This window comes from Falco cherrug, chromosome 3 (assembly GCF_023634085.1).
Source record: "Falco cherrug isolate bFalChe1 chromosome 3, bFalChe1.pri, whole genome shotgun sequence".
Classification (NCBI taxonomy): domain Eukaryota; kingdom Metazoa; phylum Chordata; class Aves; order Falconiformes; family Falconidae; genus Falco; species Falco cherrug.
In genome coordinates, this window is record NC_073699.1 from 48,257,621 (window position 1) to 48,272,406 (window position 14,786).

Sequence of the window (14,786 nt, forward strand, 5' to 3'; positions counted from 1 at the left end):
CTTGCACCTTTAATGCATCTGAAAGCACCATCAGGGGATACTTTTAACATAAAGGAGGACATCACTGACTAGATTTAGGGAGGTATTTAAAACCCAAAAGCTTGCAGCAAAAGCACTCTATTACAAGAGATTCAACATAATTTTTAGACGTATCTGGACACAAGTCTCGAACAGGCAGAAGAGGGTCTTCCACATTAACTTGCTTATGTTATACTTCGGTGAATATACTTACTAAGAGGTGGCTGAAAGCCTTTAAAAGACATCACTTTCACCTTGGGTGGGAAAAATCAGAGCTGTCTCTACACGTTGAGAACTCGATTGGTCTTTCCTGCTTCTTGTTCTGGCAGGGCTTGTGCCACTCGTTATTTGTCCCTCGGACAATATCAACCTTGCAGTTATACAATGTTTGGCACTAGAAGGGTATGGCATGTCAGTCTCTTGTCACCCCTGCACACATTCACACACTGAATCATGCATTCTCAGTCCTGAAACAGAGAAATTTCAGTGTATTCATCTCCTCATAGTTTCTTCTGAAATATCTGAATGGGGTCCTCCAAAAAGTTTAGAATATGAAAACTATACTTCCCTGTTCTTTTACATATGTCTATATATTTTTTGCAAATTGAACACTGAATCATGATTATCATTTAATTTACATCACTACGTGCTAGAGCTCCTTATTTCTCCTGAAAACCAGAAGCGAGCTGCATAGGATTTCTGTTGAAAGTAATGTAAAGAACTTAAACTGCATTTCAAAAGACTTTGAAATTCCACAAAAAACAAACAGTTCTGGTTGTATTAATGTTTATAACCTAATTAATCAGAATTTAGCTTATTTTCCATTGACAGCCTTACAAACATGATGATGTATCTTTTTAATTAAGAACTATTTTGCAAATCTATTCTAACCCGAATGGTTGATTGATGGGAGTGTTGAAGACTACTAAGCTCCTATTTTTTCCCCAGAAAAGTTTTTGTAACAGCAACACTGTGTGCTACAGTTTTGTTATTTTTCAACAGGTATTTTTTGTTTGCTTTTGCCATTGATTATGCAAATATTAATCATTCATTTCTAAAATAAAATGCACTACTGGCTAGAGTTGAAAGCTCTGGGCAGAGCCTTCCTGTTGGTTTGATTTTAAATATCGTGCAGTCAGAGTTTCATAGCAGCAAGGAGTCATGGGTGAGTTTCCCCAGCTGAAGTAACTGATCTGTATGTGTGGGTCAGGGTTTGGGGTTTTTTTGAGGCTTTCAGGTGATGCTGCTGTATCAGTGTCCGGCAGGCAGACTGCACACAGTGGATCAAATGATAATCATGATGATAGCCAGACTAAGAACACTACAGCTTGCTGCTCTACTTGTAGTACGCAGTTCAGTAATTCCTACAGCCCTACTGTCAACCTTTAATTTGGACTGTTAATGTCGGAGCTTCTTCAAGATTTTTTGCTTTGTTTACAATGTAGTTTCATATTCCAAGCGCTCCTGGATGAGGGCATCATCTTTATATTGTAGCCGTGGAGGAGCAGGGGAACATTCAAACGCTAAGATCGCCTTCCTCAGGCTCCTGTCCAACACGTGTCTCTCCCACGCTGGGTACCTGTTCCTGAACAGATCGATTTTAATGACAGACTCCTCAATCCTTGGTGGCCGGGATGAAGGTGTGGATGGTGCGGTAGGTCTCACCTGAAACACAGGCACACACCCATCCCTCTCTGCAAATTTTTGATCCCGCTCGCTTGTGACACTCCGGTTGTTGGAGATGGACCGCAGAGTGTTTGTGGCCACTTCTGGGGGTAGGGTGAAGGCAGCAGCGGGGTCCTCACAAGCGCAGCTTGGTGACTGCCCAAACCTTGGTCCGTTGGGGTGAAAGAAGGCATAGTACATGAGCATAAAAACAATGCCTGTTAAAAAGCTGCTGAACACTACACACAGTGCTGGTATGGCAAATGCATCAGAGATTGGTGGGGCCTTGTACAGATACCAGAGAGCACTCAAGGCGGTGTTTTCTAAAAGGATCACAAAATAGTAAATGAAAAGCCTGCAGCGTGTCCTTCCTTCCTTGACATTGAACCAGCTGAAGATATAGATTATCCCAACAACCATGTCGAAAACTATCTCCTCCCATTTAGTGATGCAGAACTCTGTCTCGCAGTGGACGATCCAGAAGGTCATAATGCACCAGTGCAGCACGATAAAGATCCCAAAGTACAGCTGGAAAACCGAGGCAAACAGAGCAAAAGTAATGACCCTCGCTGCAATCGTGAAGAAATGCCAGCAAAATTGGATGATAACAGCCATATAACTGATGGGTTTCTTGTCATCACGGGAGTCACGGAGGGCCTTTTGGTAGGAAGCCAGAGCCCAAGCCAGGGATACCAGAGATGCCGCAGCAGTAAGACCTAGGAGGAAACAGGAGACACAGTTAAGGCATCATTAGTGTATCACCACTTGGTTGAAACCGGTGTGATTCTTTCTGCTTTAAATGTGCTCTCCACCACTGACATACTAAAATCTCTTCCTTCTCCTTTAACTCAGCCGGCATTGAGAAATGGAACTCTACTGCTAGGATTTTCTTGCCTCTACCATGTTGGATACACACAAACAGGAGTGGCCAGCAAACTACACTCTGAAATGCCTCTCTAGCAATTTTATGTTTGAAACAAATTAATTCATTCATAACTTTGAGCAAGTTGGGAATAGGTGTCTGTCAGCTGTGTGATTTAAGAGGATCTCCTGTGATTAATGCTTTAAAGAAAGAATAAGAATTTTCTAATTCTAATAAGTCATTAAAGCAGCCTAATACAAAGCAACCAAGTGTCTGTAATTAAAATGCCAGCATCACATACATATAATCTACATCAATAACAATGTGAGCATAAATCTACATTTTTAAAATAAATTGATGTAATGTTACATCAAAATTTAAATTAAATGCCTTACTTTTGCTGAGGGGAAAAAATGCGTCCCATTTTGATATTTCCACCACTTTTAAGCAGAATTTTAATTAGTAGAAAATGTAAAAACTTTATTTTCTTCCATTGGGAAATTAAAATAATTTTAGAAATGTTGGATTCCTCTACTGAATTAAAATTCTGAGTACAGATGCTCCTGCATTAGCGGGTTATGACTTAATGTTCATATAGCCATTCTATCTCCCATATATCACAGAACTGGTCTATTTATAAGGCCCTGACTATAATATTTCTGGAAAACCTGTCAAATATTTTTCACAAAAATACTGCAATATAAAATTATTTCTCATGAGATTTTCAACATTATTTTTGTGTAAATAATTCCTATTCACTTGAAAATATAAAACCCATAGAACATTTTTTTTAAAAAAACTTTCTATGTTTATTTTGAATGTGTATTATTCTTTTTTCTCAAGTGAGTGTGATTGTTGTCAGTAGATAAAATAAAAAAAAATATTTGCTTTGCCACTGAGTCTAATTTGTAAACGAACCTGATACTTCCATACGCTATCAGAAAAACACCTTACATTCCTATTTAAGAAGTGATATAGTTCAGCATAATTATTCAAACGCTTAACACTTTTGTAGTATTCTGTTACAAAGGAATGATAATTCTTCTTTACTAGAAGATTCATTTTTATTTACTTACCACTTATATCAAGCTGCTTTGGAAGGAAATAGGAATTCAACTGAAATGCAAAACCCCAGCCTTTCTGGTGTATTTATTATTTAAATAAAATTGCAATAAATATGTAGTATACAGAGGAAAAATGAATCAAACATTTTATACTTAAAACTGGTTTATTACCAAAGCAAATTTTATATACAGTTAATGAATGAATTCATAAGTCTTAGCATCCCACACTAAGAATTTATTCATAGACGATTTAAAGATAATGACGCTTCAGCTCACCCTATTTCTAAGCAGTTCCTTAACTTGGAATTAGATATTGAAGTAAATTAAACTGAAATGAAGACAACATTTCTTTTGTCTGCTGTTAAAAGCTGTTTAATAATTTCAACAACCTTTGGTTCTGGATGCATAGACAGTACTTTTCTTCCCTGTTCAATAGCTTCCTTTAAAATGGAACCAGCAAGAATATATTATTTAAATATTTTAAATTTTATGCAAATTTTGTTAATACAGGGTGGTACATTTAAGTTGTTGCTTAATACATTTAGCAACAATACATGTTGCTAAATACATGTTGCTATTCACTTTTGGAAAAAAGTTCATTTTAAAACAGAAAAATGTAGGTTATGGAAATAATACCTGATTGTAAAGGAAAAAAGAAATATTAAGCAATCCATCTGGCTTAACATGCCAAGATTCTGCTCAGTAAGTAGTACAGAGGGATTCATTGCTTTCAGGAGGGATTGTGTTTGCCAGTATTTCTCCCTCAGTCACTGGCAGGGTGCTAATGATGTTGTGAGCTCCCCTAAATCTAAACCCCCTTTGTTTTAAAAATAAAAATAAACAATCAGCAGAAATATAGAATAAACTTAGGATTCCAAGGAGAATTTTTAATAAAACATCATTTTTCTTCCCATGCAGATGCCTGGATGCCAAAACACCAGCATTACTTCTGGAATCTTCCTTCACAGAATAAACTATCAGTGATGAAGACAGGAAGGAGACATAGTATAAATCGTTATTTTCCTTTCTGACATGTATATTTGCTTTTCACGCTGGGCTGCCTTTCAGTAACCATTCTCTCTGGAGACAACACTAACAGCTGAAAACTTAAGTTCTCTTTTTCCTGTAGGACTGTTTTAAGTATTGAAAAAACCCACAGTTCATTTTCCTTATGAAATGAAAAATTTGGAAAGGTAGATGAATAGGATAAAGGATAAAAGAATCCTTCAGTACAAATAAGCTACTCTGAACAAGAGCTCAAAAGTAGTATTATCAGCACAGGAAAGAATGTGTGAGAGAAATCCATATGTTTTCTTTGCAAATCTAACTTTAATGACCTTGCACACTCCCCCAGAGGTTTGTAAAGATATCATCAGTTCTGCATTAGGAGGTGTACAATCATTCAATGAAGCACACAGAATATAATGTTAAAATTCATAGGATTTTCCAGTGTTCTAATGTTAATTAATTCCTAGTCATTTTCTGGGACAGAAAGAAGCAAGTACAACAGCGATGTAATTCTGTTATTTAAATAGTCATTAGTAGGGAAACATCCTTTGCTCTTACAGAACAAACTCAGTGATACTGGCATACAGGAGAGAAAAGCAGATGAGGAAATGTACAAAGGACAAGAACTGCCAGTTAAATTATTATGTATCTACCCTTGTGCTATTGGCGATGGTGTTAGGGATATAGAACTAAGATAAGGCTAAATGCTTCATGGGCACCATCCATTTTTCTTTATTGATGAGACCAAGCACTAAAGAATTATTAGAAGTATAGTTAATACTGATACAATAATGTACAAGTGATGCAAATGGCAGTTTGCTAATAAATATCACTATATAAAAATAATTCACTGGGAGTGGTGAGAGATAAAGTGAATTATTGTAGCACAGAATGGGTAATTCATTACTTAGAACATATTGATGCATTTGCTGCGTGTGTGTTCTTATAAACCTCTTTATCCCTATTTTAAAAGAAGAACTACAATACATTTCTATTACTATTAAAAACAAAACTTTAAAGGCACCAACATGGCACCAGGAAAAAAGGATCCTATAGACCTAAAGGAAAACAAAAGAATTGTAACAATGCAGGTGGTTTAACTTCTGCGGTTGGGAAGGCTTATTTGCCATTCAGAAATGAACTGTGATCTGTGGAGCCACCGTTGATGAAGACCGAGCACCAGCTCTCCTGCTTGCTCAGCTTCAGCCTCCGCACTCCCCTGGGGCATCGCAGCAGCTTTCTGGTGTATTTGACGGCCTTGTGTTGATGGTCTTGATCTTGTAAGTGAAGATTAACTAGCCATTCTCAGTGAATGTACTCAAGAAACTATATGTTCATCTGTTATAGACTGTTAAAAGTCTGGGAAAACAGGGATTCTGTAAAATGGCTGTGAGAAACATGAAAGCATGTTCCTGTTTCTTCCTTTACTAAAGCTGAACCTTCAATTTTTTTCTGCAGTATATGATTTGGTCTCTAAAGTTCTGTGCTGAAGAAGAAAGAAATACAGGCTTCGCACAGAAAAAAGGCCTTTTCACATATTGCATTAGGCAACTGATGCTTTTGTTTGTTTCTAAACTGGTGATCTGAAAAACTGAGTAACAATTAGTGGGGAGTGTACCTACTCACTTCCAGCCTTTGCAGCTCAGCCCATCGACAATAGTCTCAATAGTGAGACTAGCCAGTAATGCATTGTATCAGGACAACTTTCTGTCTGGAACTAATTAGTATCTGTTTTGAGTGAAAAAGACAATTTAGCCTCTTTTATTTTGTCAGAGGTTAGCATTATTTAATCATATTATTTGTACAAATGACAACTTTGTAATTACAGATGAATTTCAGATGTCCTTAAGACAGAGCACTTCCTGTCTGAAAACGAAAAAACAGAATTGCCTTGATTGAATTATAATTATAACTTCTTTCCCTGGAAATTATTAATTTCTCCATATATAAGAGTTGTTCTTGCATTTTATAGAGTGTTTCATATCTGTACTGGTACTTCAACTATAAATACATCATACACTGCAACAAGATACAGCTCATCAAAGACAACATATAAAAGAAATGGACATGACTTTCACAAGTGAAAGCAAACATATATGAGGGAAAAATCAATGCATACAGAGATGGCTACATTCACAAATGTAATATTATTTCAAGGAAGCAAGCTCATATAGCTACAGGAGAGCCCACAAAGTTCTCCTCAATGGTATTTGTGAGAAATCTGACTGAAATGTTTTGTTTATGAGTAATCCAAATATAATTGCTCACAACAGATAGGGGTTTTCCATTTTATATCTCTGCTTGGCAATTCACAGCTTAATTGTATCCTGCTGACACCTCTGCCTTTGCATTATGGGTCTCCCAATTTATTATACTTTGAGGAAAGCAATTCAATGTCTAAGCAGCATGTATGATTTACTAGTTTGTATTTTTCTCCCACTCCCACAATATAATCTTTAGACTGGGATGTAACTGAAAAAAATATGCATCTCATTCTCAAACTAATTATTTTACTCCTGATTTGTACTTGAGAGAGTAAAGGCATATTCAGGTCCATAAACTACTTTTTTTCTAATTACCCTAAGTCCATAAATCCTATATAGAATAAGTACAGAACATCTTAGGTCAGCTGAAAACCCTGCAAATGAATGAAGTGATCAAAGAAAGTGCTTAACATTCAGTCTGATTTTGGGAATCAAACTCCTGCCAAGGCTTCTGTCTCTGCTTCATCCCCCTTTTTAAACATGTACTCATATCACCATTTCCAGGAGTAAATTCGTGTATAAGCAGAGATACCAAATGCAGCAGGACATCTGAGCATGACAATATTGCCTGCGATCTGGGACTATGAAACATTTTTTAAGGAAGCCTATTTTTATGAGTTTCCTACCCAGCTGGAGGAGTGATATTATATTCATCCAAGCTTCCAGGTGCTTCTCTGAACCAAAGCCTTGATCCTATAGGAAACAGCATATCATGACTGCATCCCTCCAGCTTCAGAAAATGGCTTGCTAGATTTACACAGCTTTTGCTGTACTGCTCTGCAAGTATGGCCACAAGCTTGACATTCACGTGGAGGCCTTGCGGGCAGCTTGACAGTAATCAATGGGTTTCTGCACTAATTCTTTTGTTCCTAATACACTGGTATGGCAATGAATGACACGGCATACATACTGTGCTTCTGCATGTGGTTTAGTGCACAGGACGCTTTGCATGCTTCAGGGGCAGATTTAGATCATATCAGGGACCACGTGTCCAGATTCTCAGAATATTTCATGCTCATGGGTCTCATTACCTGACCAACACTGTGAGATGAAACCTAAAGATGAGACTTACTCTTTTATGCGTTCATATTATTTAAAGGGATAACAACATAAACTTTTGCCCTCACCTGGGTTATTTCTCCATCAGCATGTTGCCAAGATAATCTTATTACTTTCCCACATCATCAATTAGCTGTCCTAAATCATAGTCAAAGACGTTCTGTGCAATTAAAACAAGCTGTCTGAGGTCAGAAAGGCACTTTTTTTCTTCTTTCTTAGGTGCCAATAGGTCTGACGGCACCCAGATAGAAATGGCATCTTACTGAAATATTCCACATCTGTATTTTTAGACTTAGACTGTTTTATGTTTAGACTATTTGCTATCATGAACATGGGAGTGACAGTGTCTGAGGATGAGCCTCTCGGAGTTCATATGTCCACTGTTTGCCACAAGGCTGCATTCACAGCTGGGGATGTTCAAGGCAATAGAGATGTTTTCATCAGCTCATCTGCCAACATTCGGCTTAGCTTTCTCCCACAGCATACTGGGGTGGGGTAAAACAGCATAAGGGATGACAGGAACACTTCCTTGTTGAAATCTAAGTCAGATTAATGCCTGTTATTACTTCTCCTATGTGTTATTACTTCTCCTATGCCAGCACGTATAGGAATAATTTCTCCCATGATTCCTTTCAGCTGCTTTCTATAGACACTTCTGGTGAGACAACTTCCATGTGATTTGGCACTCCACAACTATTTACCTTTGCCCTGGAAGTCTAGAAGCATCATATATATGTATAAAATGTTATTTTCAATGTTGCTTATTTCACCTACTCCTAAATTTTTTCCAGTGGTGGTTTGGACTCTGTGTGGAGGACCAAACTCAACTGACAAAAAGGCTGGCTTGTTGTACCTATCTCTAGCAGATTCTTCAGGTCTGTACCAGATACCTGATAATGATTTACCTCTTGCTGCACTCAAGTTCATATCCACCTTAGCAAATCTAACTGTTGACATACTGTTGAGATGCTTCTGCTAAGCAGCAATCCTGGTCACAGCTTTAAACAGATCTGCAGTTGAACGATGGTCATAATTTTATTTCAAGCTAACATCAAGAACAGTTTATCTTTGTCTCTCCCCTAAATCCAAACTAAGTCTTTTATCCAAATTTTGTTGTTAATATCTAGGTTGACTTAGCACTCAGGGACCATAAGATGCATGAAAGTTGGACCTCTCCTGTCTTTCAAGAGACCACAGTCAGTAATTCAGACCTCTCTTTCTTCACAGACCACTAATGATTAAAGGGTTTTGGGGCACAATGACCAAAAGCTCTGCTACCTTCTCATCAATCTGTAGAAGTAACTGACTCTAAGGTCCTTGAACTGAAGTCACACTGCCAGAATATGCTAGCTAAGGCCAGTTACTAGATGACTGAGCATCCTGAGTGACCTCCTTTACAAGTACATTTTCCTAATATTTTTCAGTTTCTTGGTCAACTAAACATGTGTTACATTTATAACTTACAATTCAGGAGTCCTTGTTAGCCACCAGTCCTTCACAGGCAGTGACAACCACCAGGTACTCATGTATGCCATGCAGTCTCTGTTCTGCCAGGTTTGGCAAGGCAGCATGAGATCTTTTCGCCTGTTAGGAAGCTAAACCTACACTTCTGTACTTACATAGCTAGACTCCTTGTCTGTTAGGTAATTTGGTATCTTTATATTCCAGTGAAGTATGTGCAGCATAAACATACCTACTGACTCCAGGCTCATTTCTATGATTTGTACATTTCTTCTTAGGCAAATGTGCATTTGATGTCTTGAGGTTGCTAGAAGTAGCTTATAGAAATCAAGGGATTATCTGGAGACTGCAGCAACCCCAAGCAGAACAAAATCCCTGCCATTAGCTCTTGAGGAGAAACAACATCATGATCACATAATGCTAAGTTAAAGATAGGGCACCATCTATGGGAGAAGGCTCCACCTGCACTGCTTGGTCCAGTGCACTGCACATGTGGGCACCTTCCATAAAGTCAAAGGCAGAAGCAGTAGCATTTCTTCCTGCTACCCAATAGGAGGAAGAGGAAAAGATATATTCTACTAGACACATAAAAAATCCTGGCAAAACATAAGTTTTGAGGAAATGCCTTTCTGTTGATCCACATTTCTGAGATTTCACCTTTATTTTTCAGGTGAGCTTTTATATAATTTTGCTTATGCAACTTCTGGACAAAGTTCCTCTTGGTATATTCTACTGATTTGGAGGACCCAGCCCGGCAGATTTTCATTCCATGGCTGCTAACAAGATCAGGTGGAATTCTTTTATTGGAAGCACTTTGGAAAAATATTTGAGTGGAAAAAAACAACCAACCAACACCCAAAAGATGTACACAGTATATGCCACTTAGTTGATTTCAGTCTTTTATGAAAACAAAATATATTTTTTCTTTAGGAATATGCAAATATTTTTTTATAAAAGACATTGTACTTACTCTACAACAGTGTACGAGCATGAATAAGGGGAAAATTAATATTAGTGTTTGTTTCTTTTGCAAAGTCACTACAGTCACCAGCCTGAGGTCTGTTTGCTGTCCTTCCCAGCTTGCAGGGCAGTGGCCTGCCAGCCCCCGGCGGCTGGCTTGGGGCCTCTGCAGGTTAGACTGAACCCATACAGCGAAAGACGGCAAGAAAATAAAACTTCAGAGTAACAACTCTCAAAGCAACACTGCAAAAGCCAGAACTAAACCACTACATGATTTTGGAAATAAATCTGTTGAAGTGAAAACATGCTGGCACTAGAAACAGTATTGGTTTCCTGGTCAGTTCTCTATAACACAGTTTTGTGATGTACTGGGTGCCAATGCGCAGGTGCTGGCAGCGGGCGGGGGGACAGGGGGGTGGCCCTGTGAGGGGTGGCCAGGAGCTGCCCTGTGCCAGACACAGCTGGTCCCAGCCAGCTCCAAACTGAAACACAGCTGAGCCTGTCAGCCAGGATGGTGGTGGCTCTGGGAAAACATAATTAAGAAAGGGCAAAACCACCCGATAGGCAGAGCAGGGGGAAAAAGAAGGAATGGAGAGCAGCAGTGTCATCACCAGGGTGAGAGAAGGAGGAGGGGCAGGAGGCACTCCAGGCACCCCTGGGAGAGGACCACAGTGGAGCAGGTGTTTCCCCGCAGCCTGTGAAGGACCAGGGCAGAGCAGGCATCCTGCAGCCCGCGTATATTTCCTGAAGGAAACTGCAGACCACACTGGAGCAGGTTTATCTTGAAGGAACTGTATCCCGTAGGAGGGACCACTCGCTGGAGCAGAAGAAAAGTGGGAGGAGGAAGGAGCAGGAGAGACAGACTGTTTTGGGCTGACTGCAGCTGCCATTCCCTTTCACCCTGCATGCACCGCGTGCCAGGAGGAGGTGGAAGGGTCACGAATGGAGGAGTGAAGTTGAGGCTGGTAAAAAGAGAATGCCAAGGGAAAGTGTTGTTTTAATTTGTCTCTTTTTCTCACCATCCACATTTATTTTAACCATCAATAAATTAATTTTCCACAAGTCGAGTCTGTTTTGCCTGTGATGGCAACTGGTAAGTTACCTCCCTGTCTTTACCCCAATCCACAAGATTTTTCATCCTCTTTTCTCCCCCTGCCCTATTGAGGAAGGGGAGTAAGTGAGCAGCTGTGTGGGCGTCTGACTGCAGTCCAAGGTAAGCCCACCACATCTAATCATCTCACGGCAACATATTTTTCCATACACAAACCATATATATGGTCATTAAAAAGTGACATTCAGTCTTCAGGGGCCAGGCTGTACGTCTTCCAGGACTACTCAAGAAAAAGTCTTTTTCCTTGCACAGGGATGCATAGAAACATACTTCAAACTTCTGTAAACCCTCCTTGCTCCAAAGGGTGTTCTGCCACCTGCCAATGCCCTGTAAGGCACTGGCCACCTCAAAGAATGGGTGTCTGAGAATATCAAAGCTGCCACATAATTTCCTAAGATTTAGAGGATATGGGAGCAGAATGCACCTAATACCCAGGAGGATTGGAAAGTTACTACAATAACACTTTTTCTATGCTTGAAGAGAAGTATAAATTCTGGAAAAAGGAAGTACGTCTTAACATTGTCTGGTTTAGTTTAACATAGTCACAACCAATTTACTATCTTCTTCTATAGTGAAACATGCACAAAATTTGATACTTCAGTAGTGTGTTTCATAGATACAGGTATATATTCAAAGTGAGATAGCACAGTAACAGTCAGTCAGTGTACAACACAAGGCACAGAGCTTTACCTCATGAACACTGACTGAATACCATAATTGTGTTAAAACAGGCACATAAGAATTCCAAAGTTTCAAACAAGGGAGAAAACATCCAGGGATTATTTACCTTAACTTTAAAAATGCACATTTTTTTCCAGTCTGACTTTATCCACTTTTGATTTTCAGCCACTGATTTGAATGATATTCAAACAACTTCAGCGTAACATTTCACAGACCTTCAGAATTTTAAAAGCAATGGTTTCCAGGACATTAGTTTTTCACTCAGAAGCCCTCAGTACCTTTGAAATAACATAATGTTAGGATATCCTTGGAGATATGTCTGTCTTTCCTTCCTTCCTATTTTTTTTTTTTTTTTTTTTTCGGGAAGGATATCTCCTTCCCTTCTCAATATGCAATGGGACTGTAGAGATCAGGGTATAATTGACAAAGATGACTTGATGGTTAGTAGTATTTCCAAGTAGTTGTTTTTAAATTAGTTGAACATTTGTGTGTCCTGTTATGCAAAGACTAAATGCTGGAAGAGAAGGAGACATGAACTTTGACAATCCCATCACATATAGCCCTCAGAATGAGGGCTTAAAGCATTATTACTGATAGCTCTACGGTTCTTCATCATCTGTGTGGCTAAATGAATATCCATAGAAACGTCAACAGCATGGACAAAGCAACTTTAAAACAATTTTTTAATATCTGAAGACAGTTTTCCTAAGCCTGAAGTGAACTGGTGAAAGATGTATGTTCTTACTATTAACCAAGCTTTCTGATGTGTTTTCCACCAGCATCCCACAAGCAAAACAGCTTGAAATGACCATACTGGCTGCAATATGGTGGAACATATCAGAAATAGTATCTGGTGGATTCAAACCAACTATTCAACTCTCTTCTGTTTTTTCAAGAGATACTGAAATCATAAAATACACATAGCTGTGTCATACTAGCTTTACAGATGTCTGTTGAAGATTTAGAAGAGGAAGGGCTAAATCAATGTTTCTAATATACCAGAGATTTATTCTTTTTTAGATATTGCACTAGCAGTGGCCAGCATCCAGCACAGAGGGAACACTAAAAGCCAAGACATGTTTTGGCATGAAAAATATCCCAAATACCTTATACTACGTCTTATTACAAATCAATAGCATGGGACCAGGTCACTGGCAACAAAACACTGACTCCATGCAGAAAGATAGCATGGGGCCACTACTCCCCTTAAACCTCCTTAAGCCATAAGTTTAGGATTGACTTTCAGTGGTTCATAGGCTCATATTGGCTTTCTGAAAGGGGATAAATTTCAGCCTCATTAAGCAACTGATATTTATCCCACCTGCACATTAAAGTCAGCCTGAAGTTAGTACCTTATTTGACACAATTTGTCTAAGAAATATTTCATATGTAACATTTTCCTGTTTGCCTTTTAAGCTTCTCTAAGCTTTTTAGCTGTGAAAAGATGCTGAGGATAATGCCCGATATGGTGCTTTGGGACAAAAGGCAATTAGCATCACTCTGAAAAGGAAATCGATTTAGCATTTGTGCAATCCGTCTCAGCAGAGGGAAAACTGGAGATGTTAGGTTTGTTTGGTACATGATCCTTTTTAAGTTTCCTTTTGGCTCAAGTTGAAATATTACAGTTCTCACTCTTTGTTATGCTTCTTTCACTTTGAAAAACTTCAAATACATTTTTGCAATAACTCATTAAACAGACTTATTTTTCTGTTAGTGGAAAAGCAATCCCTAACCTCTTCTCCTCCTTCCCAAAAGAAAATCCATATTTTGACCTACTGTGCAGATAATGTAAATTGAAACAAAATCTAAGGAACTGATTTGAAGAATATTCAGCATATTCAGGGGAGTCTGGAGATTAATTCTGGTTCTAGCTCATGCCCAGGTTTGGATTATTTTAGATCTCATATTTATATCTTTGTCTTCAATATTAGTTATCAGTAAGGAAGATCTACAGCTATATCTCTACCTATCTCTGATATAGCTAGAATATGTCCACATGATAATACTATATAGGCAAATATTATGGACGGCATTCAGCTCTGGGGTCCCCAACATAAGAAGGACATGGAGCTGTTGGAACAAGTCCAGAGAAGGGCCAGGAAGATGATCAGAGGGCTGGAGCACCTTCCCTATGAAGACAGGCTGAGAGAGTTGGGGTTGTTCAGTTTGGAGAAGAGAAGGCTCTGGGGACACCTTGTCCTTTCAATCCTTAAAGGGGTCCTACAAGAAAGATGGGGACAGACTTTTTAGTAGGGCATGTAGTGACAGGACAAGGGGGAATGGTTTTAAACTGAAAGACGGTAGACTTAGATTAGATATGAGGAAGAAATTCTTTACTGTGAGGGTGGTGAGGCACTGGGCCAGGTTTCCCAGAGCAGCTGTGGATGCCCCATCCCTGGAAGTGTTCAAGGCCAGGCTGGATGGGGCTTTGAGCAACCTGGTCTAGTGGAAGGTGTCCCTGCCCATGGCAGCGGGGTTGGAACTAGGTGATCTTTAAGGTCCCTTCCAACCCAAACAATTCTATGATATATCTGTGTACATATTTAGATTTATATACTACATACAGACAGATAAACTGGCACAACTCGAGTACTCTAAGCAAAATAATGACTCAACATTTCCTCTGAAAAGCT

General features: G+C 39.0%; 1 protein-coding gene across 1 annotated transcript in view; it reads right to left on the reverse strand.

Moving 5' to 3' along the window:
* Window positions 1-878: 878 nt before the first annotated feature.
* XKR4 (XK related 4) overlaps window positions 879-14,786 on the reverse strand; it is a 231,569-nt gene continuing 217,661 nt past the window's right edge. The window contains exon 3 of the mRNA XM_055705303.1: window positions 879-2,399. Within this exon, the coding sequence (XP_055561278.1) occupies window positions 1,453-2,399 (947 nt within the window). The 3' untranslated portion in view covers window positions 879-1,452. The remainder of the gene's footprint in view (window positions 2,400-14,786) is intronic.